Source organism: Poeciliopsis prolifica, unplaced genomic scaffold (genome assembly GCF_027474105.1).
Source record: "Poeciliopsis prolifica strain line A6 unplaced genomic scaffold, Auburn_PproV2 SCAFFOLD014, whole genome shotgun sequence".
Classification (NCBI taxonomy): domain Eukaryota; kingdom Metazoa; phylum Chordata; class Actinopteri; order Cyprinodontiformes; family Poeciliidae; genus Poeciliopsis; species Poeciliopsis prolifica.
Window position 1 is genome coordinate 4,707,933 of NW_026562389.1, and position 24,684 is coordinate 4,732,616.

The following is a 24,684-nucleotide window of genomic DNA, read 5'->3' on the forward strand; positions in this document are numbered from 1 at the left end:
TGCATTCTGGATGCAAGTAAAAAAAAAAAAAAGTTTTTGTTTTTGATGTGCAAACTATTAGCTGATAAATTTAGATTTCTCTCCATTTTATGCATCCAAACGCTAAAGGAGTATAAAAACACATAACAGCAGAACAGCATTGAAGAGGTTCTACTTTAATAACAGTGAAAAAAAAGGAACGTCTCTGTTAATGTTAATGCATGTGACAGTAAAACGCACCTCCGCATGATCTGGATCTCCAGACACCAGCGCTCTTTGTTTCTTTCGCTCAGCTCTTGTCGGCACTGCTTTAAGGCGATCTGCTCCTCCGTGTCCTGAAAGCAAAAACAGAGACCCGGGTTTCCATAACAGGACTAACTGTACATTTATTATATCCACATTTGCCAGTGCTCTTCATTAATCCTTCCCCAAACCCGCCAATAAAAGCTGATAGTATTGGTTCTGTTTTCTACTGCTTTGGCATTAATTCAAGGACGAGAACGAGGCCTCAGTTTCTTAATCTCATAATATCAAATGGTCACTTTTATTTGCCCTTAAAATGAAACATTATTCCCACAGGCAATTAACAGTCCCAGTGCAGTCCCTGTTCAGTTGTTTAATAAAAAGCTTGTATGTCCTCAAACTTATTAAAACTTTGCATCACAGATACAAATAGTGCATGACCAAACTGGAATACTGCTCTAACTGCACTAAAATAATTAATCCCCTTCCACATTTCTGCATTATAAAGTCTCTGGGTTTACTTTTACTCAATCTGGCTTTTGTTTGTTTAGTTTTTTTAAGTATAACAACACTTTTATTAAGATGGTTGTTTCCAGTTATTTATTCATAACTGGAAAATAAGATGTCATTTCCAGCAGTGGATAAAAAACTTGCTAAATTTCTCTTTTTTAGTTAATATTAACTGATGGTTATTAAAAAGTGGACATGCCTAATATTGCACCAGAAGTCAGTAAGAAGCCATGCTATCCAAACATACAAAGAAAGACAAAATGGTTAAACAAACAAACTCAACGAAACCAAAACAAATTAGTCCAGTTAAGTGTAATATGGTGGACTGGAAAAGGGAGAAAGTACTACGCACAGGAAAAAAAGGATACAAAAAGACAGAAAAACAAGAAAGTATTCATTCTGCTTTGTGCAAAACGATATAAAAGACTTTCTCATGACCAATGTTTTGCTCAGACTGCTACGATTGGTGCAGCTGTATTTCTAACTGCTTAATTTTTCAGTGAACGCAGTTAAAGACATGATCCGAAACGACCAAGAACAGTTTGACCGTTAAACACCTACGGCCAGGTGCAGCTCATAAGAGTTAGGAGTTAAAATATAATTAAAAGAGTTTTTTATTAGCCTAGGAGAATTCATAAGGAAGTTCAGAAACTTGTAAACAGCACGTTTTTCACCATAAAAACCTTAAAGGGGGCAATATTATGTGTTTTTCAGCCACAGAGGATCATTTTATAGCACAATCAAGTAATTATGTCACCTTCAGCTGTCATAAAAATGCAATATATGTCAAACATGAGCTACAATAAATTTGACGCCTTGAAATCAGGCCTCCGACTCTTTAAGAAGCTTCAGCTCTTTCCACAGCCCTCGATCAAGTGTTTACAAACATTTGTCAGAGACGTGTAGTTCATATAAAGATCTCAGCAGCGGTGCACATCCACCAGTGGCTGCTAATTGCTGCTGCTAGTCTGAAGGAGCTGAGTGGAGGAGTCATGGATGAACCAGAAAAAAGATTTCCTTTGTATCGTCAGTGCACATAGCTGTAGGTCACATGGACAGTATAATGTCAATGTTTATTATAGAAAAATAACAACAAGCTAATATTGGTAGCTTATTATTGTTATCTTACTATCATATCACATTATATGATACAATTCCTCTGAGGTTTATTTTCTGTCTCTTGTTTTTTGCATTTTATTTGTTTTATAACACAGACTAAGAAGAATTTATAGGTCTACTTTGCCAAGGAGTTGGTAATTATTCTGTCATTTGGGGATCAATAAAGTCTATTCTATTCTATTCTTACCTGTAAATTTTTTTTGTCTTGTTATGAATTAGTTTGTAACCATTTGGTCTATTTGTTGGCTCATGAATGTATGGTAAGCTGTTTGTAATTAAAAAAATTTGATAATTATTGAGCCAGTAACAAATACATTTAATTAAATTGTGATAAGGGGTGTTATTAAATAAATTTTCACTTCTTCCTACTCCTTTCCAAACAGAAACATAATGGCAAACTAATTATTTTGTTCTTGCTTATGTATGCACATCTTTTTTCTGCATTTTTTCTTGATTTTAAAAACCTATTTTAAATAAACAGAAATCAACCAGAAACAAGCAAGGTGTGACCATTAAAGTGACTGTATTTCCAAAAATAACGACCCATCCAGCTCCATCCTACTACCTGTTTCTCATCAAGGAAGTGGTGCCACTCCATCCTGTTCCTCTAATGAAATCCCAGACCAGCCCGTGATCAGATATCTAATTTTAACCCACAGTGTTGTCATCAATACAGGAAACTTTCAATGCAGGATGTTTAGTCATTGCAGCAGCGGTGCCAGCAGGAAAACATCTAATATCCTCCTGAAGTCCAAGACGCAGCGCCACAAACGACCAGTTGGATCAGAAGCGATTACACTGGGTTACATAAAAATAATTTTTAAAGTTGTCTTTGCTTTTTCAACTGAATTAGGACTATTTTTGCACCAATGAATCCAAAAAGGTCAGGTTTTTAGTCTAATTTGTTTAGAGAAATCTGATCCAGCTCCAGAAATCATGACATTTTTGTGACATCATCAGTTAATTTCTGTTAATATTTCTCATACAAAAAAGGTTTTAGAAGAAAAAAAGTGTTTTCTAACAGAGTGTATTAATTAAATGTTACAAACTTGGATTTCTATAACTTGAATAATAATTACTGATAAGTGTAAGAACATGTAAAATGAATGTTACGTCTTCATTGTGCTAAATTCTTCTCTTTTCTGTCCTGATGGAGTCTCTCGCCTCCTGCTTGATCGAGATTCTCAGGAAACCGATCCAAACGTAACAACAAGTTATGCATTTTGATGCTCATGTTGCGTCCGTAGTTCAGGAAGTTTGAATTCAGCACATCAAAATGACCCTAGAACATTTGAAAAACCTCAGACAAATTTGAGGCTGTTGAGTTATAAAAATAAACATCATTCTAAATACAATTATCTGCATGCCAGATTCACAAAATAACTGTAATCTGACAAAATATGTTGCAGGAACTGTTTGAGAATCTCCCATAAACTTTCAGACTGACTTCACAGGATGCTGCTGCCCGGCTGCTTGGCCACCGTGAAGGTGACGGTGAGTAATGCGGCTAAATGGCTGCAACAAAAGAGAAAAAGTTTCTCCAGAGAGGGAGTGTTCAGCTTCCCATACTCCCTTCTTACTGGTATCACAACTCAATAATCTCATCTTGCTATGACTTATCATGACAACAGAAACCATTTCAGCTGCAACAAGTGCAGCGAAGCACCTGTTTCCTGGATTGAGCTCATTCCTTCTTTCTATTCAAGGCACGCAAAACCCCAAACGCTTTTGTTGAACATTTTGACTTTCTTCCTCTGAGTCAAACATTTCGTCAAAGCAAAATACATCAGACTTAGACTTAGAGACTTAGACTTGACTTTATTGATCCCTTGGGAAGACTCCCTCAGGAAATTATAGTTACCAGCAGCTCACAGGCAAATTCGTGTAATTTCAGATTAAGTTTTGCTTAAACACAAGTTGCTCTCTCCAAGATACAAATGCTGAAAAGCAAACAAACAAGAAACATGAAAATGTAAAAGTTGCATTAAACGGCCGTGTTTTATACAAGAACTGATGAAAAGTCCAGTTAGTTAAAATATTTACAGGCTGAGATTACTAAAACAAAGTTTATTTACATAGTACAAGATTTACAACATGTTAAAAAAGGGAGGAAAAATGTCAAAATTATTATTTTAATTATAAAATGATTGTAAAATGTGGGTAGTGTTGAAAGAGAGAAAAAACAAAAAGGGTATTTTAGTACAAGTTCTGATCTGCTTCACCTTATTTTGCCATCTTGTGACGTTTCCAAAGCCTCCGGTGCCGAGCCTCTCCTTCAGCTCCCACGGGCCGCAGGTCTGCGGCTGCTGCAGCGGGACCCGATTCATGGCCTCCCCACCTGAACCCAGCACCGCAACAAACAAGAGGAAATGAACTGGTTACATTTCTGACTGAATCTGACGCTTCAACATTCATACGATTATACCTTGTAAATTAATTACTTTGCTGTGTACAGGATATTAGAGAAAAAACACAATCTATACTAATATCACACCGTAAGCTGAACTGACATTTAAATAAATAATTTAATGAGAGAATTTTCAGAGCAAAGAGCTTGAATGAACTTTAAAACAATTTTCTTGTTGACCTCAACTGCATTTTCAAGGCAGCAAATGAACCTGTATTTTTAAGTTAAGCCACCTTCAAATGTTTTACAGCGCTCAGATGAAAGGAAACAGGATTTCAAACTTCAAGAACTACCAGAAAAATACTGAGGCTGGATCACCAGCGTCTCTGTCTGCAGACCTCAATGGGGAAGGAAGAAACCTGGACTGCAGTCGGGCTGCAGATTTCAGCCTGACTGAAATCTGCAGCTGTTCACATGGTGAGTCCAAGACAAAGATGGAGCGGTTTGTTTGGAAGAGTCTCAGTAAGACGCCATGATGTCAGGTGTTATGGTTGGAGCATCGTGCAGCGGGTTTGATTCATCCTCTGGCACAAAGAAGGTTGAAACAAACGAACAACCAGAACTACTGTCATCCTTTCAACTTCAGCTCAAATCAACAGCTTGGAAGAAATTACATGTCCAAACTACAGGTGCTGGATATGGACTTAGAATTTTATTGTGATATATTGTGATAATAAAAACTGTGATTTAAAAAAAATGTTTATTTACATTTTTTTATGCAACTGTATGATTGAAAAACATCCCTATTTAAAATAATAGACTTCTTCAGGACTCCACTGGCTTAAATAAGTGTGATTTATATCACTAAACTGCCAACTGTAGCTGCATTCAATCATATTTTCAAATTTACTGATATTTCTTTTATCAGTAAGGAAGAACAAAACTTACAATAACACTGTCAGTTTTGTTTTTCATCTTATATAATTATTTGAAATGTTTTGAGACAACAAAAAATCCAAATTATTCACAATATTTTTCACAATAAATGATAAATGATGCGATAAATGTCCAACCCAAAAATCATTGATCCCAAACAAAAAAGATGGTTTTGGAATTAAAAAAACAGAATATGAATAAAAATGTTTGGACTATCTGCAAAGAAGACCATCCAACTTATTCAGAGGTGCTCATTGGAGGAAATTGACTATAAATTCAAACTTATGCATCAAATTCTTGTTTTAAGAAATAACTGACATGGTGTGAGATATAATAATTAAATCCCAAAAAGATAAAATTTCTGATAAATCCAACAAGTTTGAAAAGATTACAACAAAATCAAATTATTTGGACGACAAGGCTGGAAAAACATATCGCGATATAAGCGTTTTCTATCCGTTTATAGATAATTATTGATTTGTTTGTTTTAAATATCTTAAATACTACCAAACTGGATAATCTTTCAGTGAAAAACTGAATATCTTATCAGATTATTATTTATTGATATTGATTACATGTTTATTGCGATACATATCGTTATCGATTTATTCTCCAGCCCTCGCTGGAAGTAAGATTTAAGTTTCAGAGCCCTGACCTGAATGTGACAAAGAATATTTTGAGGGAGTTAAACATCAGGAGGCTTTCCAAGCAGTTTGTAGCCAACAATAAAATGGTATAAAAAAATAAAAAATTTCCAAAAGTCTTTCTAAAGAATCAAAAAAAAAAAAAAAGAATTTGAAAGTTATGATGTCAATAAAGGCTTCTCAACTGAAGATCTATTAATAATTTTCAATATGCTTTAATTTCTAACTGGAGAGGCATGTCTCATTTCCTGTAAGTAATTACTGTTTGAATGAAACTGACTGTGGAGCTACATCTGCCAGTGGTGTGAACAGTTTTGGACTTGACTGAATTTAACTCGCAATGATCAAACTTCTGACTGAATCTTTGATGTTTGGGGTCAAACCTGGAGTCATAACGTGACCTAATCGAGGTTGTACAGCACGTGCGTCTACGTTTTAGAGTTTAAACTAAACGAAAGTCATATAAAAACACGTCTCCTGTCGGTGCTAGCTGTTATAAGAGTTACTGCAGCAGTTCTTTCGTTCACTGTTTCCGGCTCAGATCCGTCCTACCTTAAACTTCCTCTGCAGCGTCTTTCTTGACTTTCTTTAAACTCTGCTGTCTGTTTGTGTGTTTAAGATGTTTTAAAAACTTTTTTTCCCCTTGTAGTTATTTTGGCGACACAACAACTGTCCCAGCAGTTCTGTCTACTTCCTGGTTCTCACATTTCCTGTAAACCTGATGAGATTTTCGCCACGCCCACTCAGAGTTCACCGGTCACAGCTGAGCAGCTGGAGGGATTCAGGTGAAGGTTTAGAGATAAAATAAAATAAAACAAAATAAAATAAAATAAAATAAAATGAGTTGAAATAAAATAAAGTAAAATAAGATAAGATAAAAATAAAAAATAAAATAAAAATGAAATTAAATACAAATAAAAAAATTTAAATTAAAATGGAATAAATTAAAATAAAATTAAAATAAATTCAAATAAAATAAAATATAATGAAATGAAAAAAAAATTAAGTTAAAATTAAATTAAATTAAATTTAGCATGCTAATTTCCACAGCTAAGTCTGAGCCTGCATATTAGTGTATTGCAGCTCAGTTTCCCATCGGAGTTGTTCATACTATGCAGTGTTTTAGATTTAGATGAATAACTTTTGACTCATTATGACTCAAGAAATAATTAACAATAAAATATTAATTAATTTATTCCACTTTGGTATCAATAGTTTGACTTAGAATTTCACTGGATTGAAATAATCTACTCTATTTTAGGTGAACTGTTTTCTTTCTAAAAATGCAAATAACTAAACTGGCCTCATTGCACTCAAAAAGGTGGATTTCCCCTCTTGGTTTTTTTTTTTTTTTGTTCAAAAATGCAAAAACATAAAATAATAACATTTATGATCAATCTTTTGATTAAGGTTTACATTACAACAAAATCAACTAAAATAATGCAACTCTTTATAGGTATAAACTTGTTTTTTCTTGCTTACTGGACACAATAAAGCAAACATAAGTCAGAAGATAGATTAAATAAAAGATGAAATAATCTCTGCAAATTGAGCTAAAACCCCAAAAAGTACTAAGTGTTTTTTTTTTTTTAGGTTTGTCTTAAAATGATGATGTGTATATTTAGTAAATTAAAATTTAATTTTACTGATTTATTAATGTTGTCTAACAAACTTTAGAGGCGTTCGTAGTGAGATTAAATTACATATAGAAAAACCTTAATTTGCTAATCTAATCTAAGCCATATCTTATTTATGGCTTAGATTAGGCTTAGATACAGGGGATGTGAGGCCAAATATAAGCATTTTTTAAATAATGTTTGTATTTGGTTTCATTTTTAAAGTTATTCACAACTTCCTGTTGTCGTTTTGCAACAAATCCCAGTGAGTCAGGCAAATGTTTCTTCTTCTTCTGTATGCTTGGACAAACATTTCCAGAGTAATTTTAGCATTTCCATGCTGATTTATGAAACACTTAAACAGTGTGTGGGTGATCATCAGATTAGATTAGAGGCTACTAGGAATAAAACAAATGTGTGTTACAAAATCTGCCAATGTTTGTGATGCACAAGGTTTCGGTGCTTTTCACGTTCATTAGCTCACTTTTATCTAAAGTGCGTGTTTGCTACGTTATGTTTACAACATCTTATAAATCACTGTTGATCTAGCGGATGTTGTATTTGGTGATGTACTTGAGACTTTCCAGGGAAGTGACTTTTTCCTTTCATCGCCTGTTATGGAGAGTAAAACAACTCACCGTAAAATGTGCAGCAAACATCTGAAGCACATTTTGTTGATGAAATCAGCCTAAAACCATGTTGTCAGGTCAAAAATGTTAGAGATTTAGACGTCACATCTAAATCTTTCCCAGGAAAGAAGAGCCTCGGAAAAGCTTCAACATAAACTTGTAATAAGAAACTTTAATTGTCTTAATTTGTGTCTCTAAGTAGTCTGGGAAATGTCTCAGATGGTTTTTAAGTAGCTAATAACTTAAATAAATGATGTGCAAGTGCTTCAGTGCTCATTGTTTGAATTGCAGAGCAAGTCTTCATTTGGTCTGCTGCTTTGAAAAACAATGTAATAAAAATATCAAAGTCATAACGGTGTCATTTTTTAAGGTAAATTTGTTTCACATTATCTGCATTCATGTGGCATTACATAAACGTGAAGATGGACTTATCGATGTTTGACATTAATAGAGACAAATTACCTGCTATTAAAGAATATTCAGCAGTATTCAAGCTCTTCCTGAAAAGTTACTTGTAAGTTAGTTTTGTCTTATTTTGAGTACAGCCAGATATTACCACTAGAAACCAAACAACAATAGTTTTTGCAGAGTATAAAAGATGTTTATTTGACTGTCTTCCTACCGCCCATAATTCTGCGTACTTCCCTAAACAGGAACTGACAGCAATAAAACAAACAAATTGGACTGACGCCTATCTTATATCACATGCTAAAGTGTTGGGTTGTACTTGATATGATGTGGTTTTCATAACCAGTAAAAAAAAAAAACTCTGAGTTGAAAATATCCCAGTTAAATTAACCCACAGTGGTTGTGAGTGAAGATGGAGCCACTGGTAAAGAAGGGCTGGGTTGAACAAAGGGGGTCTGTGGCTGAGAGAAATAAGTTCTGGTGCCAAAAGAATCGACACTCAGAGACACCCAGACAGACCTGCTCGGCTTTGAATTCTTCAAAATGGAAGCTGTGAATTAATTACATTTTCCAGGCTTGAAAAATGGGCCTGAAGTTTTCTACACTTTTCTACATTTTGATCAGTCTTGGTGGTTCTTGGTATGTTCCTCCAAACCAGTTCCCTTTTGTCTGAGTAGTTCAGTTTGGGTCAGAAGTTTGAAACTTTTACTTCTGACAAAAATCCCAAATGAGCATCAAAACTGGTTTTTGAAACATCCTGAAATGGTCTTTCCAAAGCCCCGTGCTAACAACCTGTGTCAATATGAACAATTATGAAAATTCATTATGAATTAAAATTCTATTTGATTTGTATTTTTGAGAATTAATGATTATAATTGTTTAACCATGACAATAAGAACGGGTCAAATTCGTTCCCAAATGAATATTGAGCCCAAAATGAATATTGAGATTGATCGGTGAATGTAAATGTTTAAACTGTTTTTTAGTTTTCATCATTGTTAGGTTCCTGCTTCTTGCTCAAGCTTTTATTTTTTGACTGTTGGTATAAACACAAGAAAGAAAATTGAGATTAGATCATAAAAGCAGTTGTCTGACAAATAGAAAGTTTTTGTTTTTTTTAAACTTCCACAACTTTCTGTGGTTTTTTAATACACAGGAAGTTGTGTGTAATTTCCTGCTTGTAAGGAAGTTACTAATAGGAAGCTTAAGACTTCCATACACGGCACATTGCCATAAATCACTGCCTATGAATGAGACTACCATGCAATAAAGTATCTTCAGTCAGAGGTATTTTCAGAGTTGCTGTAATACTAACTGCTGCAGGAGGGCCATTCTACCCACAGCCATCTTTATTCTCAACAGCTCTGTGAAAAACCTTAAACAATATGAGTTAAAACATTTAATCTGTGAAATGTTTTTGAATTGATCTGAAAGTGGATGGGTTTAATTAAATTTTTTAAACAAATTTAATAAAAAAGGTCTGAAGTCATGTTGATTGTCTTGTCATTTTAGTTTCATCATAATTGTTAATTTACTTCCAGTGAAGACAAGCAGAAACAACAGAGGAACTATGTCACTACATTCTTCAATACTCCTTAATTTCTCAGAATAAAATTACTAATCAAATGAGTCCCACCCAAAAGGATGCATCATCACCTTCATCATCATCATCGGCCGATAAGCCGCTCCTCTGCTGACGTCACACCGGGCGGCCCATCAGGCTCCGGCGGGACCGCAGTGGTCCGATAAAAAGTCCGGACGGTGCCGGGGAAGCAGAAGGACTCCGGCTGCAAAACTGTTTCCGAAAGCGCTAATTTCAAGACCTGGTTGGTGGTAAGGTTGTTTCTTTTCCTTCTTATTTACGATCGCGATGCACAATGACTTCTGCAGGCCTGTTGATCTGAGACGTTCAGCAGGAAGCGTTAAGTTGTATTTCTGTTTTCATCACCTGCATTGCGCTCTGCTGCTTTATTTTGAAAAGAATCATTAGATTAGATTGTCTCGCATTTCCACCTTAAATAAAACAACTTACCGGACACATGTAAGATGTAAATAAGGACAAATGTCTTTCAGCTGATAAATGCAGAGCAAAAAATTTTGATTTCTGCCAATTTGTTCACATCTTCAAATTCAGTTTTGGAGTTTTCTGGCATTGGCTTTTTAATGGTTCATAAGATGTGCAAAGATCAGAAACTGGGTGATTTTCAGATGCATAAAAGCTGGTAAATCTGGTCATTTCACACTTTTTTTGAGCAATTTGATCTGAGTTAAGCTCAGGACTGGTCTCCTTTCCTGCAGACTTTCTTCACGGGTCAGATACTCTGTTTAATGTACATGATCTGACCTCAGTGAACGTTCTCAGCTGGGTTTGCGCCTCATGCTGATGTTTGTGACTCACAGAATAAGCCACAGCTGTTTAACCAGGAGATGAGGCTGAATCGCACCGGGATTTCAATGCTGGGCTGCCGAGTTCTGAAGAAATAAAACATTTCATGTTTGACCTCTATTTTCATCCAAAGACTCTCTGTATCTCATAAATGCCTCAGTGTGTCTCCAGCCCTCAGAGTGGGGCTGAGTCACGACTACTCAGTGTCTTTCTGCTGACCGCTGGCATTTAATATCCAAACTCTCCATTCTTTCATCTTTTCTTTCCCTGAAACTCCTTCACTACTCATTGTGGCCTCAGTTTGTGCTCTTTTCTAATATCAACACCTGTATGTCTGCCTCCACTGAGGCATCCAGTTCGTGTTTCTCCCTGATAAGGATTTCCCAGAGTTGTTGCACAGTGGGAGGCTGGAAGGTAACAAAGCAGCTGGTTGTTCTGCAGCAGGACTTTACAGAAACCAGATCACAGCTGCTTTGTTGAAGCCTGAAAAGCCTCAGGCAAAGTAACAATAGAGCTTTATAAGTGCTTTACATCACAGGGTTTAACACATTCTCATTAAAATTTATGTAGTTAAACTCGTACGTGTAGATTGATTGAAAAATGTTAGGGTCCTTGGATGACAAATAACTTTTTTTAAACCATGATTTTCTTTAAATTGAAAACCAACTGATTTGACAAAGTTACACAAGAACTGAGCTGTAGTTACAAATATACTCTGCAAAAACACAAAATTTTACTATTTTCTGTCTAGTTTCTAGTGTAAATTTCTTATTAGACTTGAAATAAGACAAAACTAACTTACAAGTAACTTTTCAACAAGACATAGAAGCTTGTTTTAAGTTTTAAGTAAATAATTCCTTCATGTTGATGAAACAAATACTTGTTCTATTAGCAGATTATTTCACTTATAACTTTAGGAAATGTTTTGTCATAAAAGTGCCAAAGGAACTAGCACTTTTAAAATCATTAGAAAGGATATTTTAAACTTGAAACGAGCTCATATAAAAATAGTCAACACATCAGATCTGCATTGTTCTTTTCATCTTTTCAGATGTTAGAAGCATTTTTAACTGGAATATAATCCTTTCCTATAAATTGTCAAGCGTATAAGGAATACTATGTTATTCAGTTATAGGTGTTATAAAGTTTGTTTTCTTATTCAAAAAGAAATTTATTATTGGCTTCTATATATTTTAATAAAATAAGCTTAAGTGGTAAATGAAATATCCTCAGAATGTGCCAATTTTTTAACCAAGAAACCAATTAGTTGAAGTGTAGACTAAAAGGAGAGTTGCCATTGTTCAAAATGAGTTAGTTTGGATAAACTACGCCAGATAAATAATTATAGATTTTATAGACAGAAGGCAAAGTGGAGCATTTAAAATGCAAGTTAACACAAAAGGCTTAAGTAACAAATCAGGTCAGAAAAAATAAGTTTACACATTAATCACATGACTCAGACAACCAAGCCTGCTGTGGCATGTTTATTGTGTTGTGATGGGGAGGAAGAGAAATAAACAAATAATGATAACTTGGTGCAATCACTTGAATTTTTAGCAGGCACGTTGAATGCTGTTCCTCACAACCAAAGCATTCAGTTTAGCATTATGGTCATAAAGGAGTCTTTCACACGCAACCTTTTTCTGCACATCGTCATCATTACAAATCTTCTCTGATGCTCTCATCGCTAAGACGGAGGTCAGCTCTAAAGACCGGTTCCATAAATACACAGAAATGTCACGCACCTGGTGGCATCTACTGTACTTCCAGCTTTGGTCATAACTGCAGAGCGCAGGCATGTTTGCGCGAACCTATCGCCAGCATCTGTTGTATTTGTTTGCAGTGCTTAAGTTCTCCATCTTTAACCGGCTATTATGAGTCAGAGTCTGACCTCAGCTTCTCTAAAGATGTTTTCACGTTGTCTTTTCTTATTTGACCTACTAAGAAGAGGAACCACGCTCTCTCCAAGCTGCGTACTCTGTTCCAGAGGTTTTGTATGTTAACTTTCTTTTTTTTATGACTAGAATAAATATTTAGGCATCTACTTGGAACATTATTCTGAAACCTTAAATTTTGCCCATTTTGGAACAGTTTGGATGTTGTGCTATGAAACCAACACAAAGTAGCACATTTTTGGAGGGTTATGACAAGTTAATTTCTTTTAATGTAAACAACAATGAAAAATGTGTGGCATTTATTTGTAGTCATCACCCTTTTATACGGCGTCCCTAAATAAAATCCAGGTCCTTCAGAACAATTGATTAGTAAATAGAGTGAATTTATGTGGATTTTAATAGAAACTGTGACTGTAGTTAATGCATGTGATTAATCTAAATATCTTAAGTTATTACTATAGAATCCAGATTAATTACATTGCCTATTTTTGTTTCAAAGCAGCACGTTACACAGTCTTGTACTGTGAGGGGACTAAAACTAGTTTTCTTAGAGGCAAATTTCTCTAAAAAACGTAAACAGCAAAGAAAGTCTGGATAAAACTAAGGTCACAAGTAGCCTGCATATTGTAATGATGAATTATCCATCCAGTTTATAGCTAACAATTTTAAATTAAGATTTGAAACAAAAATAATTCTTTTGAAGCGTTGTGAATATAAAAACCTGGGAAACTGGCATTTTTCAACAAAGTTGAACATAGAGATTAATTAATACTAATAAAGATGTTCTGTGAAGGCTATTGCTGAAATAATTCAGGAGTGTAGAGAAAAAAATCACACTTCCCAGTGAAACACGGTGATGGCAGTGTGATGCTGTGGGGATGCTCTTCTCAGCAGCTAATTGTTAAGAGTGAATCAGAATGTGACTTAAGGTAAAAGCAGGACACCTCTGGCAGTGAACCTGAGAGACGGTTCAAATGACTTCAGGTATGTTGGAGCTTCGTCTACCAGCTGGACAGCAGAGGCTTTAACGGCCTAGTCAAAGTTTGGACCTAAGCTTAAATGAGAATCTGATGCAAGACTTGGAAACTAATTTTCATTGGCACTCTACTGTCTATCCTAGTTTAAAATGAATTGTGAAGTCTGTGTGAACAAAATTGTCACCGTTCCAGTGCTGATGTTGTTTGAGATCAAAACACCAGACTGAAGACTTTTATCATCCAGTTTTTAGTAGAATTAGAAAAAGAAAATAGAAAATGATGATAAATCATGCACAATCATTATTGAGTTACTTTTAATTTATCATGTAATTAATTGAATTATTCCTTATTGGACAGGCCTGGTTGTCTGCATACTGCGGCTTCCTTTCCTCTTATATGTAATAAAGTTGCAGAAACTTGGACCCGTTCCAGTGCTGATGTTCCCCTAAATGGGCCCCTGCATGTCAGGCCTGTAACAGGGTGGGAGGCACATGTGTTCATATCTGGTGTTCTGATGAGTGTGTTCGTGCATGCATGCTGCATTATTATTTTTTTAAACTCAGAAAAGTGACGGCGGTTTGAGCAGGAAACATGTTTTCAGCTGACAGGGCTGCAGAGGCGGCTGAATGGGTCAGAACAGATGCACAAAAGGAAACAAAAAAGAAACTGGTGTGTCTTTGTGTGTCTTTGTCGCTCTTGTATCGGGGGGTGAACGTGTTTTTATTTGACTGAGGCACGTATAGCTTCTGCCAGGGGCTGTGCAGTTTGGGGTGAGTTTATGCGCTAAAAGCCGTGCATGTGGAGTTTGCTTTTTGGACACTGCGTGAAATGAGCAGCAGTTTCAGGATTATCTCCACGTTCCTGAGCACTTTGCTCGTTTATTTGAAAGCGCCTGCCAATGGCAGCTGCTTTACCTCACATACATTTTGCAACATGTGTATTTAATGAGCTCAGAGTGACTCACAAGCCAGAGAGGAGGACAGTTGGCATGGCTTCAGGTGGTTATTATTTGATCTCACGTGCTCTGTGGAGGAAGTTCCCTTTACAACATTGGCGGTTTCTATTTAGGAATCAGTCTTACTTCTTAATTATGTCTTACACAGCGTTGTTGTTTTCTGTTTTGGTGCATCCTCCTCTTATCTTTGATTGACGTGACTCATGTTTACTCACACTCGAATGTGGGGCAGCAGACTCTTGGTTTTCATTCCCGTTTTTGCAGAATAAAAGTTCTTAGACCACAAGGAACCATTCAGAAGTCCTTTTTGACATGTTTTTGAGGTGCAAAAACAAAAAAAAAATACTATAAATTAGCAATAAACAAAACTACAGGTAACTTTTCAGCAAGATGTAGTAGCTTGTTTTGAACAAATAATTCTTTAGTATTGATTTAAAAAGTACTTTGTCGACTACTGGCAGATTATTTCATTTACAACATGGGAAAATGTCTTGTAACAAGTGAAATAACCTGCTAGTACTTCTTTTTAAAATACACATTAAGCGATTAATATTGTCTTAAAACAAGCTCTGATATTTTTGTTAAAAAGTTACTTGTAGGCTAGTACACTTGCCATAAGAGATATTCTAAGATATTTACACCAGAAACTGCACAAAAACGTGTAGAGACCCAACACACCTACTTGTCTTGTGAGGCTTATCTCTAAGCAGCTTCGAGCATCTAGAAACTAATTGTTTTGTCCAGACGTCTTCTGCAAACTAGGTCAAGTTTAATCATGCTGGATGGAGAATATTTGTACCGTGATACTTCGTGTCGGATTACCAGTAAAAAAAAATAAAAGGTCAAGAAGTGTGAATGCTTTTGCTAACCACTTCTTTTTCTTTACAACATAAGATGGAAACGTTAATAGGTCTATCCCAGTCCTGTAGTTTATTCTTAGTTGCTTTAATGTATTAAAGCATTATTGTATTCAGCCTTTTATAGCTCCAGGGTTTTCCACTTCTAGTTGTCTGATGTGGTGGTTCTGGTGTATTTTTTTGTTTAACCAACAGTAAATGACTCATTTCCTGTTTGTTCCTTCTGGAAAACAAATTGGTCTTTTCTATCTGATGTAATTAAACCATAGGAGGGGTCTTCATAAAGGGAATGTAAATAAAAGAGGGAAATGAATTCAAGGTGGACTGAAAACTTGAAATATGTGAGTCCTGCAGGGACTCCTAAAATTTTCTCTGAACTTGAATAAAACTGGAAGTTGCCTTCGAGTTTCCTCTGGTACTAAATGTTTACAGCCCTTCCGCTCCACTGGCGACCCGTTTTGCTCAGTGTTTGAGGGAGGAAGTGAACTGAATGCAGGAACAGTTCAGCTGGGAGAAGGTGACCAATATTGACCTTTTCCTGTGATTGTCTCAGTTGATGACATATTGGTGATGAAAAGATACAGATGCAGATAAAGATGTGGGTGAGGGACAGTTAACTCACTGGTAATAATATTTTTGCAGATCCTGACGTTTCCTGTCAGCAGCGATGTTATTGCTACGTTTGTGGAAATAGTGCAGGATATGCACATCATGTCTTATATTTTATAATATTTTGTACTGTCATGGTATTAAAGAACAGCATGAATTCTCGAAGTCCCTAATAGTGTTCAGATGTAGATGTTGAAAATGTTAATAAAAATCTGGTTTAGTTTGATGAATCTAAAGCAAACTCTTCTCATAAATTCTTGTTTGTCTTCCAGAAATTTGAGCAAAACTGAAACAGCAGAAAACCTGAAAAAGTCATGATGAGTTTATATCAAGGAATCTTCCTCCTTTCTGCTCTCTGCTGCTGCCTAGCGGACAATGTAAGTATCACAGGGTGGTTACAAACCCCCATTATTTCTAAATAAGGCACATATAATACCAGTAAAATATAATCCATAATTTTGAAAATCTGTAATGGAGGACATGCAGTCGTCTGTGATAAATAAAACCTGCTTTCTGAAATGTAGCCATGTTTTCAAATGCACAACCCTGCATTCCTGCCTCAAACCAGCAATGTTTGTTAGTTCTTCCTTAAAAACAATGCAGTTTTCTAAACATATAAGTTTTCTGTGTGCTTTTCTGATTTAAATATGGGTTCATGAGGGCTGCAAATCACTGTGTTCAATCCTAGGAGTTTTGAGAAACTTTCTTGGACTTGAGGTTGCAGAAAAATTCTCCACAGACTGTAGAAGATCTACTTTTTGCCCTCATTTTAACTTCAGGGCAGAGTTTCTGTAGAAGCTCTTAAAAACATTCACTTTAAACTATTAATAGATTCTTTTATTTTTTAATGGTGGAAAACTTTAGCTCATAAAGTTCAGAGTCTACCCAAAATACACAGCATTTCTTTCCGGTCCTTAAATAAACCTCCAGCATGTTTGCCGTGTCCTTGACATTTGCAGGTGTCGCTGCGCCGCAGCAAGCGAGGGACCCGATTTTACAGAGGTGAGCCCAACTGGCAGCCTGCTAGACGGACGCTTTTGATTGTTCAGCTGAAGAAACCTTCACCTTCCTTTGAAACATCCTGTGAGCCTCATCATGTTTTTCTTTATCTTCCTCCATATCATCATAACGTCACCTCCACCATCATTGTTGTTGTCTTATAATCCTTTTCTGTCAGTCATCCTCCTTTTATATCTGAATCGAACTAATGTTTAAGCTGGAGTGTGTAACTTTTATAAAAAATAATAAACATGACTTTTACATATTTGTTAAAAGTGTCACAGTGTCGCGAAAGTATAAGAGGAGACAGATAATCTGTGAAAATATCAATCTCCTCCACTTCCTCCTTGAGCTACTACTCTGAAGAAATGCAAAAACAACCAACTAGAGCCAGGAGGGTCTTAGTGCTGTCAATCATTCTTGTGTATGCACTGCTAAATGTGCTAATGGTGGAAAAGCAACTTACCATTCAAGAAAACTTTTAATCTGCTTATTGGTGGCTGAGTATTCACAATACCATCAGGAATAAGCTGTAACGTATTAGAGAGAAAGGGGGGAATGAGCAGCACGTACGCTAGCTTGATTCAGAATGCTAAAACTCTCCGGTCTCTGGTTGGATGGCACTTTGAACACTGGGAGAAGGTATAAAAGCTTGATTTTTTTTCACAGATAATCTGTCTCATACTACAGTGACAGTTTTAACAAATATGTAAAAAAAAATACAATTTTAATGAAAGTTACAGCTTTATTTATGTGCTGTTGATTTGCCTGTTTTCTCACAGTTTTTATGTGTTTCCTCAGTCCTGTGTGTGGATAGTGAAACGTCAGCCATGCGTAGCTTTGGCGACACTTGGCTGCGCTGGAAAGGACAGCGCGTGGAGTTTTGCCGTTGCGCGTCAAGAGGAAGAGAGGAATGTCATGTTGTGCCTGTCATCAGTGAGTCGGATTTAACACAAACACAATCAGAACCATCTGACTTGCCCGACCCCTCCTCTCTCTCTCTCTCTTTGTCTCTGTCGCATCATAATCACCCGTCTGCTTGCCAGCCTCTCCAAGCTGCCCGCCTTCTATTATAGCTCAGTCTTTACCTCTAACTTGCTGTTTCGACCTCAGGTGATTATTTTATGTTGGCCTGACCCGCTCACGTTTCCACTTCCCTGTTATTTCACTGCATCCACATGAAGAGCCGCTGCTCTCAGTTTAGTCTGAGATTATTTGAAAATACTCCTGCCAGACCAGCCCTTGTGCGCATTTTCACCCCCATTGAGAGATTCTTCAAAGCATGATTAACCCTCCCTCAGACAAATTGCAACCACATTTTCCATCTTTCATACAACCCCTTCCAAACATGTCTTGATATAAAACAAAACCAGCATTGGTTAACACTTACAACTTGTTTTCAACAAATCCTTGGCAGGGAAGGGAGCCATGTCAAACCACAAAAACGAAGACATTTGCATACTACTTAAACCCACAGTTTTTTAATTTTCTGTGGCCAGCGATGACAAATCACTCAGATTAAAATTATTTAAGCTGTTGCTGCTCTGAAGAGCTGGATGACGTGGGGCTGACTAAACGCCTCTGTCTGCCTTTTCTTTTTCCAGACTGCTACGTGTCCCGGTGCTACAACGGAGGAACCTGCAAGGAGGCCGTCTACTCGTCTGACTACATCTGTCAGTGTCCGCCCGGCTTCAGCGGAACTCAGTGTGAGATCAGTAAGTACACACGTGACACTAATCGGGGTCATAATTCTGAACCTTTAAAATTGCACACGAAACTGTAAAAAAGTGACTGAACAACCGTGCAAAATCACAAATATTCAGAGAAAAGCCGTAAAACTTGCTTTAAAAAGCTGCAGAACCAACAAATTTACTTATTTATTTTCTTCTGCTTTTAATGGTCCTTTTAACACTTGAGTTGAGTGTTGTGATTTAAAAAAAAATCTTATTTACTGTATTTATTGTTGGTGAATGCTTATTCTGCTGGCTGTAGTATAAATTGCCCCATTGAGGATATTAAAGATACCCTGAATCTTGAAGGCAGCGTTCATTAAGACATTTTTCTGACTCTTGATAAGGTCACAGTCTGGCTGGGTGACTCCACAGCTGCTGTCATAGACCTGTGGTTTGAAGAGAAGAAAAAAGATGGATCATAAACCATGGAAAGACATTCTAGGACTTGAATGTTTTTGTTTCAGTGGTTTTAGGGACACCCCACCCTCGGATAATTGTCCAAAGGCCAGCCAAGTGCTTTTTAGCAAATGTGCAGCCAGTTAATGTGGCCATATTTTGTGTGTGGTCACTGCTTTAAACAACTAATATGGAAACTATGATATTAATGCTTTAGTTAAGTATGTTATGGATTTATACAATATACAAGAATTAAATTTTCCTTCATAATTTGTTTTAAGGATTTCTAGTACCGCAAATAAAATATTCCAAATAGGTACTGCAAATTTAGCCTGGAAAAATCCAGCCCCTTTTTCCAACTGGTTTGGGCTCTCTTATTGAGAAATTACTGCTTCCTGCATGGTGCTGAAGTTTAAAATTTTACCCAATCGCTGACGTTTAGCCGTGACGTATGTCGTACGTCGCTATGGAGCTTACCGGAAGTTGCCCGCATTGTAAACAATCATCCTCCACTGCTAAGAGAGAAGGGCCAAAGCTGAACGAGATGGTTGTTAATGTTGATTCAGTATTTACAGGCGTGGTTTCGTTTACTCCCTCTGCTGTCACTGCTAAAACTACAATATAAATCTACAATATGAAACAGCGCAGAAAATTGTCTACAACTTCTCCTGCTGTTCGCTGATTGGTCGGCGTGTTTGAATTGGGCCTCAGGGAATGTAAGTAATCAGGAAAAACCCAGACTGTGCTAAAATAAGGAAACAACAAAACCACAATTTTTTGTTGTTACCTTAGTTTTGTTGATTTGTTATTCTCTATCCAGGCTTCACCGCTAATGATTGTCCGAAACTAATATGGCCGTGGCACATGCGCAGTTCGAAATTTAGCATGTTGACGTTTTGTTCTATCAGACGGAGCGGAGGAAGTTTAGACTAATCAAAACTTTGTCAAATGAATTTTAGTGACTGTATTTCTGTGTCCATCAGACACCAATGAGAAATGTGCGGTGGGTCAGGGCGAAGGATACCGCGGGACCTGGAGCATCAGTCGGACTGGAGCTGCGTGCATCAACTGGAACTCAACTTCTCTCAGAGGAAGAAGGTTCACGGCTCAAAAAACGGACGCCAGCAGCCTCGGCTTGGGCAATCACAACTTCTGCAGGTAAACCACAACCTGCAGAACAGTTGCTGAAAATGTCATATGCAAAGTTTCTTGCTGTTCCATAAATCCTATTGTATAGAAATCAAGCTCTTATCCCCGAGTTTGGTTTTAATAATTTGATTGAAATGATTGGAATTGTTATCAGAAAGGAAATTATTTCTCAAAAAGTAGTTAAACTTTTTGCATAAAAATGCAACTCATAGTCACTATTTGATTTAAAGTAAATTTAGAGTTTTGTTTGACTGTTAGGATTGGACTAAATCTTTGTTAAAGTTGATTTTTAACATTTTATTTGGGAGAGTGACTTGTAGTTACTGTTGTCTTTTTGTTCAGACATTCTCAGATTTATATATACATATGTATATAACTTGTGCTTTATTTGACTATTTAACTTGGTCTGACCTTCTGAAATACTTAAGCGTATAAAACATGCATCAAAATAGGAAACCAGGACTTTTTCACAAGAGCACAACACATTTCTGTTGAGCAGAAGTTCTTAAATATAAAAGTAGTTAAATAACTGAAAACAGTTCCACTGCAAAGCCATCAAACATTGATATTTATTAAAAATCCATTAAAAAAAATAATGTTTTATATAGCTATGGGTTGTTTACAGGATTAAAATGATAAATTTTTTACCACAGGAATCCTGACCACGACAGCTCACCATGGTGTTACGTCTATAAAGGCACACAGCTAACTTGGGAGTTATGCTCTGTGCCCAAATGTCCTGAAGGTAAAACAACAACAAAAAAACACACAAAAATGATGAAAACAAAATGTAGGAAGGTTGCCAATAGCACATTTCTTATGTTTGTTTGAGCAGATAAGAACAGAGAGTGCATGGTAGGCTTAGGTCAGACTTATAGAGGCACAGCTTCTGTCACGAAGAGCGGCTCCAAGTGTTTGCCGTGGGACTCTCCTGCTATCAGACGTAAGGTGAATAATGCCTGGAGATCGAACGCCTTGAACCTAGGACTCAGCAACCACAATTTCTGCAGGTAAAAATCACAGTTTCATTTTGTTTTTACTCTGTGATGTGTAGAGAGATGATTGTAATTCTGTTGTTTTTTCTCCCCGTTTTTCAACAGGAACCCAGATGATGATGCGGCTCCTTGGTGTCACACCTACAAAGACATGCAGCCGACCTGGGAGCTTTGTGACATACCCAAATGTTGTGAGTGAATTTCATGATTCTTTTTCATGGATTTCTCCTGCAATAGAAGAGAAATTAATTTTAAGGCTTTCTACACCTGTACTAAGTATGTTTTTTTTTTTTTTTCCTGTATTGTAGCGACACGTCCATCCGTCATCACCACTCCTGGCATACGCGCCCCCACCACTAATAACAACAATGGAGGTACTTTAAGACAACTTAAACAAATCCTCAGTGGATTAAGTGTTATTTTTATTTAAACGTCACGCTGACTCTCTGCAGCAACGTGTGGCCAGCGACTGGACAACACCTTGAATCGTCAAGCTTTCCGCATGGTCGGAGGCAGATACAGCGACATCACGGAGCAGCCATGGCAGGCCGTCATCAACGTTTACCAGGCCCGCCTCAAGAGACACTTCCACCGCTGCGGTGGAATCCTCATCGACTCTTGCTGGGTTCTGTCTGCAGCACATTGCTTTGAAATCAAGTATGTCCTCCACCTGTTTGCACACATGCTCATAAAAAAGAACAACACACAAAAAAAACAAAAAAATGTTTTTTTTCTGCAGCATGACAGAAGGTTACAATTGTTTTTCAGTGACAGAGCTGACAAGTTGGAAGTGGTTTTGGGAAGAACTTTCCGGAAGCAGAACTCCAGCAGCGAGCAGATTTTTAAAGTTGAGAAGTACTGGATCCATGAGAAGTTTAACAATGAAACATTTGACAACGACATTGGTGAGTAGACTTTAGCTTTACACAAGCTTTTTTGAAAATTTGTTTACAGCAACAGTTGAAGGGAATAGAGTTTCACTAAGCTTTAAAGTTAACAATAAAAGCAGACTGAAATGTTTTTCCTCAGTGATGATGATATGGAAAGCTTTAAGTGGGCTGTGAAGGCTTGTAAAACTTTAAAACACCCCACATCTTCCCTGAGCATTAGCTTGACTTTCCTCTGGTCACTTTCCTCTGGCAGCTATTTTGAAGCTTCAGACGGACATCGGTTTATGTGCTGTGAACTCTCCGGAGGTTCATCCAGTGTGTCTGCCTGAACGCGAGCTAGTGCTGCCCGACTGGACTGAGTGCGAGATCTCAGGCTACGGAAAAAACTCAGAATGTAAGAAAACGCACCAGCAGCTCCTCCATTGTTGCTTTAGTAAAAACATTCGTATAGGATTGTTGCATAATTCCAGGTATTTGAATCTTTCTCCACAGTTTCTGATGAGTACTCAGAGCGTGTTAAGCGAGGATACGTGCGTCTTTGGCCCAAAGAGCGCTGTGTTCCAGAGGTTCTGTCTGGACGGACCATCACCTCCAACATGCTGTGTGCAGGCGACACCCGAGGGCTTGACGACGCCTGCAAGGTCAGAACGGCTCAATTCAGCCTTACAAACAAATTCTACCCCTTGGAAGTTTTTTTTAAAAAAAAGTTGGACAGCCATTTTTAAGTCTTGCAAGAAAGTCTTCATTGAATTTGCTTTGACATTATAACACATGAATATGCTTAGATTATTTTTTTTATTTGAGTAATGTGGGCAGACTATAAAATGCAAGCACAATACTGTAGATTTTTGTTTGTAAAAGTTGTTTAAAAGTTTCTTTACTCTTCTGTTTCACAACTATAAACCACAGTGTGTTTATTTATGTAATTCAATCAAAGAAGTTTAATTTATTAATGTGGCTTTTCTCTAATTTCCCCCACAGGGAGACTCTGGCGGCCCTCTGGTGTGTCGAACCAAGGACCGGATGACTCTGATGGGCGTGATCAGCTGGGGCGACGGGTGCGGCCAGAAGGATAAGCCCGGGGTCTACACACGCGTCACCCACTACATCGACTGGATCAACAGCAAAGTTAAAGCAAACCCGGTCTAAAGTTGGAGAAACTGAAAACAAATGTGTTAAATGACTCATAAAGTCAGTGGACGAGCGGTTTATCTTGATGATAGACGGAGAAATCCACAGCGTTCTGCTTTGAGAACGGGTGGATGTTTGAAGTCAGCAGGACAGAAACCACTGGAGGGTTTTGTGGAGTTTAGCGTAGCTCCATTTCCTCAATGTTTCTAGTCTTCTCTGTTAAGATCAGACTGTTTCAAAAGTGTTTTGTCCTCCTTCTGGGGAGGACAGAAGTCCTCCTTCTGTTTAAAAATCCTGATGTTTTCTGATGTTTCCTGATGATGAAGCTTCTTCCCTGCCAACTCAGTGAATCTAAAAACAATAAGAAGGAAGTTTACAAGCTTCTCTTTACTTTATTGCAGTTTTACTGAAATGAATTAGGAGCTGTTAGCAGATCTGAAGCGCTTTTATTCCCTCTGCCTCGTCAGAGAGCTTTTAGCTACTCTCAAAGCGGGTTTATTTTATGACGGCATTTATAGGACAGCTTAAAATATTGTTTGCCCTTGAGGGATTCCAGACCTGCAACCAAACCCCATAAATAATCTGCTGGTTCAGATTCTGCTTATTTGTGCAGATTTTTTCTGATTTTAGTTTGTTATGTAACGGCAGATGATAATGCGGAGGCAAAAAACAGGAGATCCTCGATCCAATCATCAGAGCGGAAATTGTTCTCAGTCTCTTTTTTTATTACAAAAGACAGCTGGGTTGATCCCAGCAAGCATATTTTATGACTATTAGTTTTATATGAATATTTTGTACCATAAACTGCATAATGATTTGCAAAGCTGAACTGTTTAAACTTGCTTTGTTCTGCGATTGTGAGTTTCAGATGCGCTAAATTAATATTTATGTACAGTTTTTGTAGAAATGTTTGTTTATATCATACTTTGGGTATTGTATGTTATCACTAATTTATTGTTCTTGTTATTATAACCTTGTATGTAAACACATTTCTATTTCAATAAAATATTTTGAGAAAGAAAGTGGTTCAGCGGTTTTATAAGGTAAGAATTTGAAACGAAAGTTTGACTTTATATAATGCATTTTTATATTTCGTGTAACTTGTAAGCTTGATTAACTTTGAGACAGTTAAAACTTGAACATAACTGGATGTTCATATAGGGAAAAAAAGTCCCACGCAATTTAAGACTAGTTAGGAAGAAAACTCTTACATAGACCCAAGGAAAATGTGCAGACGATGAAATCAGCCACTTTACAGCCACATTATGTGTCATGAATGGT

General features: G+C 37.0%; 2 protein-coding genes across 5 annotated transcripts in view; one reads left to right on the forward strand and one right to left on the reverse strand.

Moving 5' to 3' along the window:
• ikbkb (inhibitor of nuclear factor kappa B kinase subunit beta) overlaps positions 1–6,475 on the reverse strand; it is a 30,299-nt gene extending 23,824 nt beyond the window's left edge. The window contains exons 1-3 of the mRNA XM_055039435.1: positions 6,331–6,475; positions 4,074–4,189; positions 220–314 (exon numbers count right to left, since the gene is read on the reverse strand). Coding sequence (XP_054895410.1) covers positions 220–314; positions 4,074–4,178 — 200 coding nt within the window. The 5' untranslated portion in view covers positions 4,179–4,189; positions 6,331–6,475. The remainder of the gene's footprint in view (positions 1–219; positions 315–4,073; positions 4,190–6,330) is intronic.
• A 3,717-nt stretch (positions 6,476–10,192) lies between these two features.
• Positions 10,193–24,416, forward strand: plat (plasminogen activator, tissue). Of its 4 annotated transcripts, none has more exons than XM_055039436.1 (15): positions 10,193–10,264; positions 16,383–16,487; positions 17,070–17,193; positions 17,911–18,045; positions 18,714–18,824; positions 20,222–20,396; positions 21,041–21,132; positions 21,223–21,397; positions 21,488–21,573; positions 21,691–21,756; positions 21,835–22,039; positions 22,151–22,287; positions 22,526–22,666; positions 22,765–22,913; positions 23,254–24,416. In XM_055039436.1, the coding sequence occupies exons 2-15, from the start codon at positions 16,425–16,427 to the stop codon at positions 23,419–23,421; spliced, it is 1,827 nt and encodes a 608-aa protein (XP_054895411.1). In that variant the 5' UTR covers positions 10,193–10,264; positions 16,383–16,424; the 3' UTR covers positions 23,422–24,416. The 4 variants fall into 4 exon arrangements, with proteins under 4 accessions (XP_054895411.1, XP_054895416.1, XP_054895412.1 ...); XM_055039441.1 differs by having other exon boundaries at positions 17,070–17,112; XM_055039437.1 differs by lacking the exon at positions 10,193–10,264 and adding an exon at positions 14,302–14,358.
• Positions 24,417–24,684: the final 268 nt, after the last annotated feature.